Source organism: Bactrocera tryoni, unplaced genomic scaffold (genome assembly GCF_016617805.1).
Source record: "Bactrocera tryoni isolate S06 unplaced genomic scaffold, CSIRO_BtryS06_freeze2 scaffold_7, whole genome shotgun sequence".
Lineage (NCBI taxonomy): Eukaryota > Metazoa > Arthropoda > Insecta > Diptera > Tephritidae > Bactrocera > Bactrocera tryoni.
The window spans coordinates 10,368,988-10,383,330 of record NW_024396366.1 but is presented as its reverse complement, the minus strand read 5'-3'; the positions used below and the strand labels follow the sequence as shown (position 1 = coordinate 10,383,330).

Genomic DNA, 14,343 nt, shown 5'->3' with positions numbered 1-14,343 from the left:
ACAACAGATAAAACACTTATTTTGACCGCCATTGATAAATTCTCTGCACAGGCTCTGGGTAGAATCATTACGTCCAAAGCAATAGAAGACATAAAGAATCCTTTGCTCGACGTTTTGTTCTATTATGGCGTGCCTCAGTATGTATGTTGTAATGGAAATCATTTAATTATGCTTCTATAACCTTTATGCTCATTTGTAAAGTGCCACCGTACTAAAGTACTGTCAATGGACAGATTGGACGATTTCATTCAACTTTATCAGAAATCATGAGATGATGAACATAAACCATTTGAAGAACTTCTAAAGAGTGCCATTTATGAGTATAATTATGCTATACATTCGGTAACTGGGAAAGACCATTATGCGTATTTTGGTAGAAATATAAAAACTAATCCCAAACAATTTCAAAAGAGTAGACCGGAGAACATCGACAGACTTAAACAAAAACAACTGGTAGACATAGAGAATCATAACAAGACACGAAATAAAATAAAAATTTAATCGGCAGGACAAGAAATATTTGTGAAACGAAACACAAGGTTAGGATCAAAACTGACTTCAAGATACCAAAAAGAAGTTATTAAAGAAGACAAAAACACAACTGTACTAATTGAATCAGGGAAAATAGTTCATAGAAGCAATATACGACATGATTGATTTTATATTGAAGAAATGTTAGAATACTCTTATTATTTTATTTTGCACAATAAGACTACATTTATTTACATTGCAAAGATTCCAAACGTTGAAGAATACAATTTTTATTAAAACCAGTAGCCAAAAACAATGAAATAATGCATTTTATGATATAGAAATATTTTATGTTAAAAAAGAAAGTCTGCATTTTGAAAACCCATTAATCATATTAAGGTATGTAACTGTTTTCAAAAAACTAATTAGAGACAAAAGGCAAAATATAAATTTTATGAGGCTGATAACATAAACAAAATCGACAAAGTTGGCGACCGTATAATTTTTCTCAACAATTACAATGGAACCGCAATTTGGAACCAAAAGTGTTTGGACGGTTGATTCACTTCTGGAACGACACACCTTCAGCAAATGACGAGTGTTCGAAAACGTAGAAACCACTGTAATGAATCCCAGAATATCAATCCCTCAAATAACACTATACAGTTACAACACCAGCGCTGTGAACATGAATAGAATACCTTTTGCAAAGAAGATCCACAGTCAACGTCCCCAGAATTAAAATATTACAATACCCCATACTTTTGATGTCAGCTTGAGGACAGGCACAAATTAGAGATTGAGATTCTAAATTCTGAAATTTACAAGAAATTTTGCGATCCTCAGAAATTGAATATCCGCACGATTCCTGAAACAATGCGCGTGCTGACCAAAATTCAAAGGAATTGTAGTTTGATCTATTGCTCGCTTTTGTAAATTTCACATTAATTCGCACGCTGCAAGTGTCCCAACAACTTTGCCGCCACGGTCTATGCCGGCAGAAGAGTTCAGATTATAAGAAAAGAACAATTGAAGTTTAGTCTTAAAATATCAATAAAGATGAACAGTCGTTCCGTTGTTAATAAATGAAAGTTTTATTAATGTACACCCAACTCTTTTTTTAAACGGTAGATACGTTCTCAGAAATCCGTGTAAAAAAGAGGCGTTTCCTATAGTAAAATGGGGGATACGTTCCATGTCATCTGAAAACCGTGTAATATGAAATAAAGAACTATATTTCCTTCGAAAAACCGTGTAAAAAATGTTGAAAACTGTTAAATTTCAGATATGCATACAAATTACATATATATTCATATGGCATTTTATTGAGCATTAAAACTTAAAATACATAATTTATACAGGTGAAAAGTTGGTATAGAAATAAGGAAAAAATAGATACATAATTATTCGTCGCTACTTGATAACAAGCGCAACAGTTTGCGACGAACTGGACTAAAGTCGGTATCATCGCTGGAACGCACGTGCGAACAAAATGTGTAGGTAAGATTTATCGAATAAGGGTACTACTATGTATGTTCATTTCAGCAATGGTGCTAAGTGAGGTAAAAACAAACATACATAATTACAATACAGTGATTTTGAAACCTTACTAGATTAAAAATTTTTTACAAAAAAAAATTTCAACCGTGTAAAAAAGAGTTGGGTGTATATCATATATGTAAAACCGACAATAATTAAATATTTAGGTAACAACATAAACATGACTTTACTATACTTACATATGTATGCTTCAAAAGATTTTAAGGAATTCATTGTGAAATAGTTCAATTTGTTCAATACTAGCTGACCCCGCAGTCGTTGTCCTGCGTGAAATTATGTGTTTAGAAATGAAAAAGTTGAATTTATCATTTCACTTTTTTTCAATGTATCGCGGCTTGATAAACAACATTTTTTGGTTTCTGTTCCGGTGTATAGAAAAGATGGTTTTCCAACTCGTGAGCAGGCCACGTATATCTGGCCGAGTGAAAAAATAGCATTTCCAAATGTATACCATACACTATACGACTATCATCCTTGTGTCTCAAATGCAATTTTCACTGGAAACTGAATACGTTTGAACTGAAATGGCAAATCGTTAGAACTCAGAGGAATTCGTAGAATCAAGCATTCTGCCCCTTTGTATTCGATAGCTGCGTCACTCTCAGTCAGGTTCCATTACACAGTTTCGGCGCCTGAAGATTGTGGAACATAAAAAAGTGAGTGAGCTTATGACCGCACGACTGAAGTGAAACTTCTTTCGCTCTCTCTATATGTATATATATGAATGTGTGTGTGCAATATATACATGTATGCACATATACATATATTAATTTCCTACAAATATTTAAATTTATTTTATGTTTTCATTAGTAAATTAATATTTTTGCATAGATCTTTTACTTGTTTTCATTGTTTTATTCGTTATTTTCATTATTGGGTACATCAGTAATTACTGTGGTTGATTGTAAAAACGAGACAATAGGCTTATGATACGAGAAATACGATACATATATTTTAGAATTAAAATTAGACCGAAATTTAGAAAAAACTGCATCGATTGTTGTTCCATGTCTTGTAGTTGGCTCATTACGGTCATTATTCATTTGTAATTCTAATTTATCTCGTAGAAAGTTTATCAAGAGTTGTCCATCTTCGGATGCGAAATTGATATTGAAATCTCCTGCTAAGATTAGTGGCAACGTATGATAGTTTTCTCCTAGTTCTTCAGAACCTACTCGACCATAAATCATAAGTCTTCTGTATATAAACTTTATGATATTATTAACTGTGTTATTGGGCGAAATGTAAACAACTACCATTATGATGTTTGTTCCATCGTCCAAAACACAGTGAGCAGCACATATATCACCAATTGATGACTGACCAATATCAACTTCACGAATATGTCGTAATAGAATGTCCATGTTCGAAGTTATTATATTCGAGGTATCATTAGCAATTTCAACTATTGCATCTGGTTCCTGTTGTTGCTTACATTGTTGTTTAAGCAGTGCTTTTCGTGCTCTGAAATCTCGACCACGTTCTGCAGAAGTTTTTGGCGCTTTATTTAACCTATAATTCCGTAATTTCAGTTGTGTAAATGTAGTAAATTATTATTAGAGTCATGAATGATCATAAAAGTAAAATCGAAATTAATGTACCTAACTTCAATCAATTGTCTCGGTTTTTGTACATGATCTATAGTGAGATTTCCATCATTAACTTCCATTTGATTATTGTCATGTTCAATCACGATGTCACCAATTATTTGTAATGGTAAACCTCTACAATTAATAAGTATTTTATAATTTACGGATTAGTTAAATTTTATGTTAATCTATTTTAGAACTTTGCTGAAGTAAATTGTAGAAACGTGAGGCTAAGATACGGAGGAGTAACAAGGAAAAAGCGAGAGGAAAAGAGAAAGAGAGGCAAGAAAAGGACAGAGAATCAAACGCGTCCCAATGTCGAGAGTAGAATGCCGCATATTAGTAGAGGGAGAAAATAGTCAAGGACAAAGCAACAATGCATATGACGCTACGACGCTAGCTGGTTTGAGATGCGTACTCACCTTCGTGATTCATTATCAATTGATTGGGTCTCACTAGGTTTAAAATCTTGTCTTGAATCTGTTGTCACACACTTTTTATGCACAATTTCCGTACGTAATTTCTTCTTAGTTGGTGGTCCTAAAGCACCGCTTTGATACTCGGAGTCTGTGTCACTTTTCTCCATAATTTGTTATTATTTACCCGAAAATTCCCAAAACATAAACTTTAAAATAAATTTACAATTTTATTCACTTTAAACGTAAAATATTGAATGTATTGAACAATATTAATTCATAAAATTGTTTCAAAACGCAATAAAATTACAGTAAATTACAACGAAATAACCAAACTATCACCATTCGCGTAACGCTAGTAAACTCGCAAACGAACTACTGACTGAAGTATACACATATTTCATTTCCAGCTGTAAGAAAAAGAAAGAAAAATGTGCGCGCGCACTGCTGACGCTTGCCTATATCCCCAACCAATTACCGTTCGCCTCGCCTGATCACACTTTTCGTAACGCGTTCGTCAGCTTACTCCCCAAGCCAAGCGCGCGTAAAGAAGTTTCACTTCAATAACGACAGATCCAACTTTGAGACGCAAATGATGCGGTGGCATACCAAGCCTATTCAAAGAATTTTAAAATTCCACGATCGATCAATTTGTATGAGCGCAAGTCTCCCGGAATTTGACTTTGAATCTTCCAGTTTAAGTCAACAACATCGGTATTTTTGGCAGCTAACATTGCGCGTGCACTTAAGGAATTGTAGTTACGATAATTTGTCCAATGTCCGAATATTCGTGATGAGTTCATCTTTGGTGAATTGGTAAAGGGAAGATGGAATTGAAATCAAACCACCGGAATTTACCCATTTCCAATTCTTAGCGAACACGATGTAAAATGTCTTCGGCAATGCCATTTTTGTTCGTATTCCATAATTGACGCTAATTTGATGGCTGATCATCGCGAAAAGTGTGCGAACTCCATTCCAGTGAATATCATGTTCCAGCAATTGTAATTGTAATTGTATGTATAATATCAAGATATTTCCGAATAGAGCAAGTTCTCGCAAACGGTTCACTGACGAAAGTTGAGAAAAAACTCGTAAATGTTAATTTTCTGTACTGTATTCACTGTCTTGAAATAGACTATTTGGTCATTCTCCAAATTAACTGTGAGGCGCACAACAGTCGGAAAACGTTCATGAATCGCAAAAGTAAATATCATACAAAGCGCTTTATTGCAGTTCACGTATCGACCGTATCGTTCAAGATCAGTAACCGCCATGTTGCTTCCTTTGGTGACGTATTTACACACGTATTTTATCGATTACACCAAACTGCAATACGCAACATTGACATGACTTTTGAATGTGAATTAGACAACAGTGGCGAATATGGTACAATCCATATGTTGTCGACTTCGAAGTGTTGTTAACTTCGATATTCACGCCTCTAAATTGAATCCTAAATGTTCTGCCATTGTCATCTGGTGAGCGACGCTGATACATTGGATATCCATCATTTCGAGTTTGTGTTTCCGAAAGAAAAGCACCTGGACAGTGTTTCGTACATTTATTGTCAGACATACAAACCGAAGTGATATTGTGATGTCCGTAAGGTACATGAACCATATTGGTTTCGTCTATCTCTGGATCAGGAATTTCCGCAGAAATGAATTTGGTGTAACCACCATCCACCATACAAAGAAGAATATGTGCGTGCGGCAAACCTCTCTTTTGCCACTCAACAGAGTACATCCGGCATCTAGCAGCACCACATATATGTACGTTGCTTTAAGATAAAGTTTACAAAACATCGCACTGTTGTTTGAAAAGTTGTCCTCTGACATCGTGACGATCGCTTGCTGATTGCCCGCGATCCATAATTTCATTCGTAAGTCATCGCATCCTCGGAATACTCGGTCATGTGCCATGGGCTGTCAATATACATACTTATGTTGATGCCAAAACGAACGCGACCTCTTCGTGGCATCATAACAAATTTCAATCTGTAATTGAGCACTTTGTGTGAAACACACAAAACGTTTTCACGGAATAAATTTCAATAATTTTTTTTTGAATAACCGGAATAAAGAAAGCAAACGACAAATTTCACAATTGAAAAACATAAGGAAAATAGTTGAAAAAAAAATTTTTGTATGAAAAAAAGTTATTTTTTTGGAATTGTCCAACTTTCCGACTTTTCCTCACGAAAAGCACACGGTTTTTTTATTTCTAAACTTTCCTCGATCCACAGCGAATAACCTCTGAAAATTTCATCAAGATTGGTTCAGCTGTTCTCGAGCATTAGCGTTACTAACAGCATTCATTCGTTTGTATGGGAAAAATAAAAGGGCTCTTTTTAGGGGTTTTCCTGCAATTATTCGATTTTTTTTCGCCATAAAAACCATCCTCGAGTCTCAACGAACATTTTAAAAAAATAATTGGCAAAATTTGAGTTATGCGCCAGCATTTAAAATCATGTTCGTTTTTATTTCCTTTTTAAAATCGTATTTGAAAATTTATTTTCTTCATAATTTTTTTTTTGGAAAATTTTCCAGAATTTTCTTAAGTATTCTCCTTGTTTGGGCGGAGACCTGTCCGAATTGGTGATAATCACCGAAATCGGTCCAGGCGTTCTCCAGTTATAAGCGTAGTAACTAACGTCACTTTCTCTTATATATATAGATACAGAAAAAATGTATAAATTATAAATTATCATTTAATGCTGAAAATGCTCAATTCTGCTATCTTCGTGCCCCTGATGTCAAGTCTGGTGAAAGACCCGAACAATTTTCTATTGTGAAACACGCTCATCCAAAACAGTACATCTTCGAAAAATTAAATATCGTAAAAATGACCGCACCCTGAACCTTATCTTTGATATACTATAAGTTCTCTGGTATTAGTATCGTTTTTTTCCAAAATTCAGACACAGCACATGCTTCCGAATGCCCACTCGAGCGTTGTTTAATTCTTTCCGACAAATGCTTCCAATCTCGAATTCCCGTACAACAAACATTATTCCAGCAGGGTTGACAATGTGGAATAACACAACCAAAAAGATTAACTGGCCAATATTTAGAACACGAAACGTAATACAATTTTGAAAAACACCTATAGTGCTGGTTGATGTTGTTGGAAAAGGAAAGCAGAAGAATTAAGAAGTCGCACGATAGGGAGTCGCCTATCGGAGCTTTTGGTATTGCCCAACGTCAGTTTACACAGACGTATTAGTTTGGCGGGGAAACAAACACAGACATCACGGCATGAAGGTGACTCCTTTTCATGCTGTTAAAAGCAGCTTTGACGAAGCGGTGGTCTGTGTCGATTCTCTTTTCACGGCTCATGGTGAATACCTGGTCGGCCACACTGATAAGGACCAATCAGTTTGTTGATCAATAGAACCATAAATGCGATGGCCCACGGTAGTTGACGCCGATGGTAGGACTCGGTTTTTGTGGAATGGGCAGAGCACCCTTAAATTCCAATCATTGGACATGCTTTCGTCCGACCATATTTTGCAAAGAAGCTGATGTATGCTCCTTATCAGTTCTTCGCCACCGTGTTTAAATAGCTCGGCCGGCAATCCATCGGCCTCCGCCGCTTTGTTGTTCTTCAGGCGGGTAATTGCCATTCGAACTTCTTCATGGTCGGGCAATGGAACGTCTTCTCCATCGTCACAGTTGGAAGCGGGTTCGCCTTCTATTAGCGTTATGCATTCACTGCCATTCAACAGGCTGGAGAAGTGTTCCCTCCACAATTTTAGTATGCTCTGGGCATCGGTTACTAGATCACCTCCTTGGGTTCTTCACGAGTATGCTCCAGTCTTGAAACCTTCTGTTAGTCGCCGCATTTTTTTGCAGAATTTTCGAGCATTATCCCCGTCTGCCAGCTTCATATTCATGATTTCGGCATCTCTATTTTTCTGTCTCAAAATGCGTTTCGCTTCCCTCTTCAACTCTCGGTATCTTTCCCATCCCGCTCGTGTTGTGATCGATCGTAACGTTGCGAGGTAGGTAGTCTGCTTTTTCCACTCTGCGATACGGCATTCCTCGTCGTACCAGCTGTTCTTTTGCATTTTCCGAAAACTAATGATTTCGGTTACATGTGTACCGAAGGAGCTCGAAATGACGTCCACATTTCCCTTATACCGAGTTGTTGATGAGTGCTCTCAGAGAGCACTCCATTGAGTAGAAAATCGTTCTGCTATCTTTTGTGATTGCAACGTTTCGACGTCGAACCCCTACTGTGTTGTATCTTATATGCAGCAAGATAGTAGTCCGAGACGATGTTAGGGCCTAGAAGAGTTCGTCCACCTAAAACGCTGGAGACGTGTCTTCCATCCATCCGGAGGCAGACCGGTTGCTTGCTGAATTTTTCTATGCTGTAATCTAGTATTACAGATAACCATATTTCGGGTCGATTAGCTTCAATCCATTTGAGGATCGAGGGCAGCTCTCATAGGTGCGCTCCAAGTGCTCATAGAAAGCATCTTTGTTCACATCGTCCTTCTCATCCATCGGACTGTGGGCGCAATTCAGCGATGTGTTGAAGAACTTCGCTTTGATGCGGGTTGTGGCTAGACGTTCATCCAATGGGGTCAATGACAGTACTCGGCGACGGAGCTTCTTTCCCACCACGAATCCTACACTAACATCGATGTCATCCTTCCCTCTAACAAGGTCACCAATCAGCTGGACAGCAGACCTTCCCAACTAAGGGACCAGACATTCCAGGTGCATGCCCTTAAATCGTTATTCTTAGTGCGTTTACCATGGTCGTCATCAAAAAGGAGGTCTCTCAGCCGAGGTTGTTTTTACTTTTTCATTGGAGACGTTTTCTATGTAGCGAGTCCCAAACCCAGCGCACAACCCTTTGAAGGGAATGTTTCGCCTTCTTACCTTAGCTCGCTTTCAAACGGATGTTCTTTGGCTACCCAGAGCATACTTGGTATAGGACCGGAAGTCCTGAGCTGCTTGAGCCAAATATTAGAGAATCGTTTCTGACCACTCCCATGTGAATGGCAAGGCAATCAGTGAACTGTCCTCACTTGCTTGGCCTTCTACACATGACTCAATCCTCTCCATCCATATTTCTCGTACGTAATGTGGCAAAATGTAAAGGTCTGTGGTTCCTTCAAACCCTCCGCTTTTATATGTATGTGTCATGCAAACATCATCCCCGTTCACATTATCTGCGGCGAAGGGATCTCCAACTGCAATACTTGTCGAATCATCATCAGTAGGCATCTCAACTAACACTCCAGTTACTATCTTTATTATTATTTGAGTCACTATCAAAAGAAATATTTTGGCCAGATGTACTTACAGATGACTTCCTAAAAACCTTGTAAATTTTGGGCAATTTGTGTTTACTATTTTCTCCTTTTTGGCGCTGTTCAATGATCTGTAGCTGAAATCAGAGCAATATACAGCATTAATACGCACATCGACGAATAACAAAATGCACATATCACTATTCGTCAAATTGACAACACTGCCAACCTACAGAAAAAATTCCTTATAGCAGAAACAATTTGAACAATGCTGCCATTGCTCAATATGCATATAAGTATAGTTTTGTACACATCTAAGTTTTCAATTACAATTTTTCATAATATAAAATGTCAAAACTGAAATCAAACTATTAACAAGTAAGGAAGGGCTAAGTTCGGGTGTCACCGAACATTTTATACTCTCGCATGATAAAGGTATAATCGAGACTTCATTATACGTCATTTACATATTTTTCAAATACCGTATTTTTGTAAAGTTTTATTCCGCTATCATCATTGGTTCCTAATGTATATACTCGTATTATACAGAGCAGGCATCAGATGGATTTCAAAATAACGTTATATTGGAAGAAGGCGTGGCTGTGAACCGATTTCACCCATATTTCGTACATGTCATCAGGGTGTTAAGAAAATATTATATACCGAATTTCATTGAAATCGGTATAGTAGTTCCTGAGATATGGTTTTTGGTCCATAAGTGGGCGAGGCCACACCCATTTTCAATTTTTAAAAAAAGCCTGGGTGCAGCTTCCTTCTGCAATTTCTTCCGTAAAATTTAGTGTTTCTGACGTTTTTTGTTAGTCGGTTAACGCACTTTTAGTGATTTTCAACATAACCTTTGTATGGGAGGTGGGCGTGGTTATTATCCGATTTCTTCCATTTTTGAACTGTATATGGAAATGCCTAAAGGAAATGACTCTGTAGAGTTTGGTTGACATAGCTATAGTAGTTTCCGAGATATGTACAAAAAACTTAGTAGGGGGCGGGGCCACGCCCACTTTTCCAAAAAAAATTACGTCCAAATATGCGCTTCCTTAATGCGATCGGTTGTGCCAAATTTCACTTTAATATCTTTATTAATGGCTTAGTTATGACACCTTATATGTTTTCGGTTTCCGCCATTTTGTGGGCGTGGCAGTGGGCCGATTTTGCCCATCTTCGAACTTAACCTTTTTATGGAGCCAAGGAATACGTGTACCAAGTTTCATCATGATATCTCAATTTTTACTCAAATTACAGCTTGCACGGACGGACGGACTGACAGACGGACGGACGGACAGACAGACATCCGGATTTCAACTCTACTCGTCACCCTGATCACTTTGGTATATATAACCCTATATCTGACTCTTTAATTCGACTCTGACTTTGAGTAAGTTTAATAAAATTTCAAACAATTTTAATAATTACTACAGTATATCGAGACGGGTAATCCTGCTTTGGGAGAGAGCAATCAGCTGACTCGTTTCTACGGGAAAAATCCAAATCGTGGGAAATTCTACGGTGTCGTACGGTAAAACGGGCGGTAGAAGCGGGGTTGCCAAAAATTCAGTTCAATCGCGATTTCTGGTATGGATTCGAGGGCCCCCTGAGCTTGAGGGCCTCGGGGCATTGTCCTAGGTAGCTGCGCCCCTGGTTCAATTGCCAATTCGAATACATACATATGTAGATGGTATACTAATTCGATCCATTACAATACAGGTATTCAGTATAACAAAGTCCTACTAATTGCTATAGATGCAGCGTCAAATATGTACATATGTACTTGTATGTATGTATGTCGGCTACTGTTAATTCTTTCCAAGTTATGTATCTAAGATGATGCATTTCACTTGTCTTTCGCATGGATTAAATAGACTAACAGAGTTTGTGCGAACACAGTTTTCTACTGTTAACTAGTTTTCACTTATTCAATAGTTTTCATGAAATAATTCATTACTAAATTTTCGTTGATTGAAAGTTTTTCGTTGGTTACTAGTTTTTTCAAAATAGTAATATTCGATTGATTGATTTTTCAAATAAATGATTTTTTGTGCCTGTAAGTAATGCTAGATCCAGTGTTTTGCTAGAAAATCTATTTTGTACGAATTAATTTATTCATTTTCAATGGCTTCCTATCATATAACAATATTATATTCAGCAAATGTACGAATAATATTTAAACTGTATGTGTTGCAAAATAACGTTGAATGATTTTTATTAAATTATGTATAATAATGGAAATTAAATTGAATGCATGTGTGATTGTTAAACATAGATTTAAGTGAAAAATATTGATGCTTCTCATAATAAATATAGATTTATGGATAAAGTAGGGCCATTCCCTAAGTAAGTAAGATGAGATTCATGTGGTGGTCGGTAATATTTGCCAAGCTTTTTGACAGATTCCAGATGGTTGGAAAATATTGCAATGGTTTTGAATTATTTATTATTGTTAGGACTACGAATTAAGGTCATGCACCTGGAATGTTCGGTCCCTTAATTGGGAAGGTGCCGCTGCCCAGCTGGTTGATGTCCGCGAAAATAACAGCTGACATCGCCGCCGTCCAAAAAATGCGATGGACGGGACAAGGACTGAGACGAGTAGGTCCTTGTGGCATTTACTACAGTGGCCATATAAAGGTGCGCAAGTTTGGTGTGGGATTCGTGGTTGGAGAGAGACTCCGTCGCCGAGTACTATCATTCACTCCGGTGAATGAACGTCTAGCTACAATCCGCATCAAAGCGAGGTTCTTCAACATATCGCTGATTTGCGCCCACGCCCCGACGGAAGAGAAGGACGATGTGACCAAAGATGCCTTCTATGAGCGCTTGGAGCGCGCTTATGAGAGCTGCCCCCGCCACGATGTCAAAAATCGTGCTTGGCGACTTTAACGCCAGGGTGGGCAAAGAAGGTATATTTGGCACTACGGTCGGTAAATTCAGCCTCCACGACGAAACATCCCCAAATGGGTTGAGGCTGATTGACTTCGCCGGGGCCCGAAATATGGTTATCTGTAGTACTAGACTCCAGCATAAGAAGATTCATCAAGCTACCTGGCTGTCTCCGGATCGAAAAGCCACCAACCAGATCGATCATGTTGTGATAGACGGAAGACAGGTCTCCAGTGTTTTAGATGTGCGTACGCTCCGCAGTGCTAACACCGACTCGGACTACTATCTTGTTGCAGCCAAGATTCGCACCCGCCTCTGTGCAGCAAAAAACGCACGTCAGCAAACACAAGGAAGGTTCGAAGTCGAGAAGCTGCAATCTCAACAGACAGCAGAACGATTTTCTACTCGCCTTGCATTCCTGCTCTCTGAGAGCACTCGTCAACAACTCGGTGTAAGGTAACTGTGGGATGGCATTTCAAACTCCTTACGTACAGCTGCAACCGAAACCATAGGTTTTCGCAAAATGCAAAAGAAGAACTGGTATGACGAGGAGTGACGTGTCGCAGCGGAGAGAAAACAGACTGTGTACCTCGCAACGTTACGATCGACCACAACAGGTGCGGGATGGGATAGATACCGAGAGTTGAAGAGGGAAGCGAGACGCATTTGAAAACAGAAAAAGAAAGAGGCCGAAATGCGTGAGTATGAAGAGCTTGATAAGCTGGCCGACAGGGGTAATGCTCGAAAATTCTACGAAACGGAGCGTACTCTTGTAGAACCCTCAAAGGTGATCTAGTGACCGATTCCCAGAGCATACTTAAATTATGGAGAGAACACTTCTCCAGCCTGCTGAATGGCAGTGAACACACAACGCCAGGAGAAGGTGAACCCGATTTGCCAATCGATGACGATGGAGCAGACGTTCCATTACCCGACCATGAAGAAGTTCGAATAGCAATTACCTTTCTGAAGAACAACAAAGTAGCGGGAGCCGATGGATTACCGGCCGAGCAATTCAAATATACATATATATAAATAAGGAGCATGCATCAGCTTCTTTGTAAAATATGGTCGGACGAAAGCATGCCCAACGACTGGAATTTAAGTGTGTTCTGCCCAATCCATAAAAAGGGAGACTCCACAATTTGCGCCAACTACCATGGGATTAGCCTCCTCAACATCGCGTATAAGGTTCTATCGAGCGTATTGTGTGAAAGATTAAAGTCCACCATCAACAAACTGATTGGACCTTATCAGAGTGGCTTTAGACCTGGCAAATCAACAACCTACCAGATATTCACCATGCCCCAAATCTTGGAAAAGACAGGTGAAAGGAAAATCGACACACACCACCTCTTCGTAGATTTCAAAGCTGCTTTCGACAGCACGAAAAGGATCTGCCTTTATGCCGCGATGTCTGAATTTGGTATCCCCGCAAAATTAATACGGTTGTGTAAACTGACGTTGAGCAACACGAAAAGCTCCGTCAGAATCCGGAAGGACCTCTCCGAGCTGTTCGATACCAAACGAGGTTTCAGAAAAGGCGACTCCCTATCGTGCGACTTCTTCAACCTGCTGCTGGAGAAAATAATTCGAGCTGTAGAACTCAATCGACCAGGTACAATCTTTTATAAGAGTGGACAACTGCTGGCGTATGTCGATGATATTGATATCAACGGCCTCAACACCCGCGACGTTAGTTCTGTTTTCTCCAGACTGGACAAGGAAGCAATGCAAATGGGTCTGGAAGTGAACAAGGGCAAGACGAAATATCTCCTGTCATCAAACAAACAATCGTCGCACTCGCGACTTGGCTCTCAGGTCACTGTTGACAGTCATAAATTTGAAGTCGTAGATAATTTCGTCTATCTTGGAACCAGTGTAAACACCACCAACAATGTCAGCCTAGAAATCCAACGCAGGATAACTCTTGCCAACAGGTGCTACTTCGGACTGAGTAGGCAATTGAGAAGCAAAGTCCTCTCTCGACGAACAAAAACCAAACTCTATAAGTCTTTCATATTTCCCGTATATATTATTATTATATATATATTGCAGAGGCCTGGACGATGACAACATCTGATGAGTTGACGTTGTGAGTTTTCGAGAGAAAAGTTCTGCGATAGATTTATGGTCCTTTGCG

General features: G+C 38.7%; 1 protein-coding gene across 2 annotated transcripts; it reads right to left on the bottom strand.

Annotated features, from left to right (window-relative positions):
- Nucleotides 1–3,057: 3,057 nt before the first annotated feature.
- LOC120781667 lies at nucleotides 3,058–4,223 on the bottom strand. 2 transcript variants are annotated; one of them, XM_040113889.1, is made up of 4 exons: nucleotides 4,043–4,223; nucleotides 3,633–3,755; nucleotides 3,288–3,543; nucleotides 3,058–3,228 (listed from the first exon to the last, which is right to left on the bottom strand). In XM_040113889.1, the coding sequence occupies exons 1-4, from the start codon at nucleotides 4,204–4,206 to the stop codon at nucleotides 3,196–3,198; spliced, it is 576 nt and encodes a 191-aa protein (XP_039969823.1). In that variant the 5' UTR covers nucleotides 4,207–4,223; the 3' UTR covers nucleotides 3,058–3,195. The 2 variants fall into 2 exon arrangements, with proteins under 2 accessions (XP_039969823.1, XP_039969824.1); XM_040113890.1 differs by having other exon boundaries at nucleotides 3,058–3,225.
- Nucleotides 4,224–14,343: the final 10,120 nt, after the last annotated feature.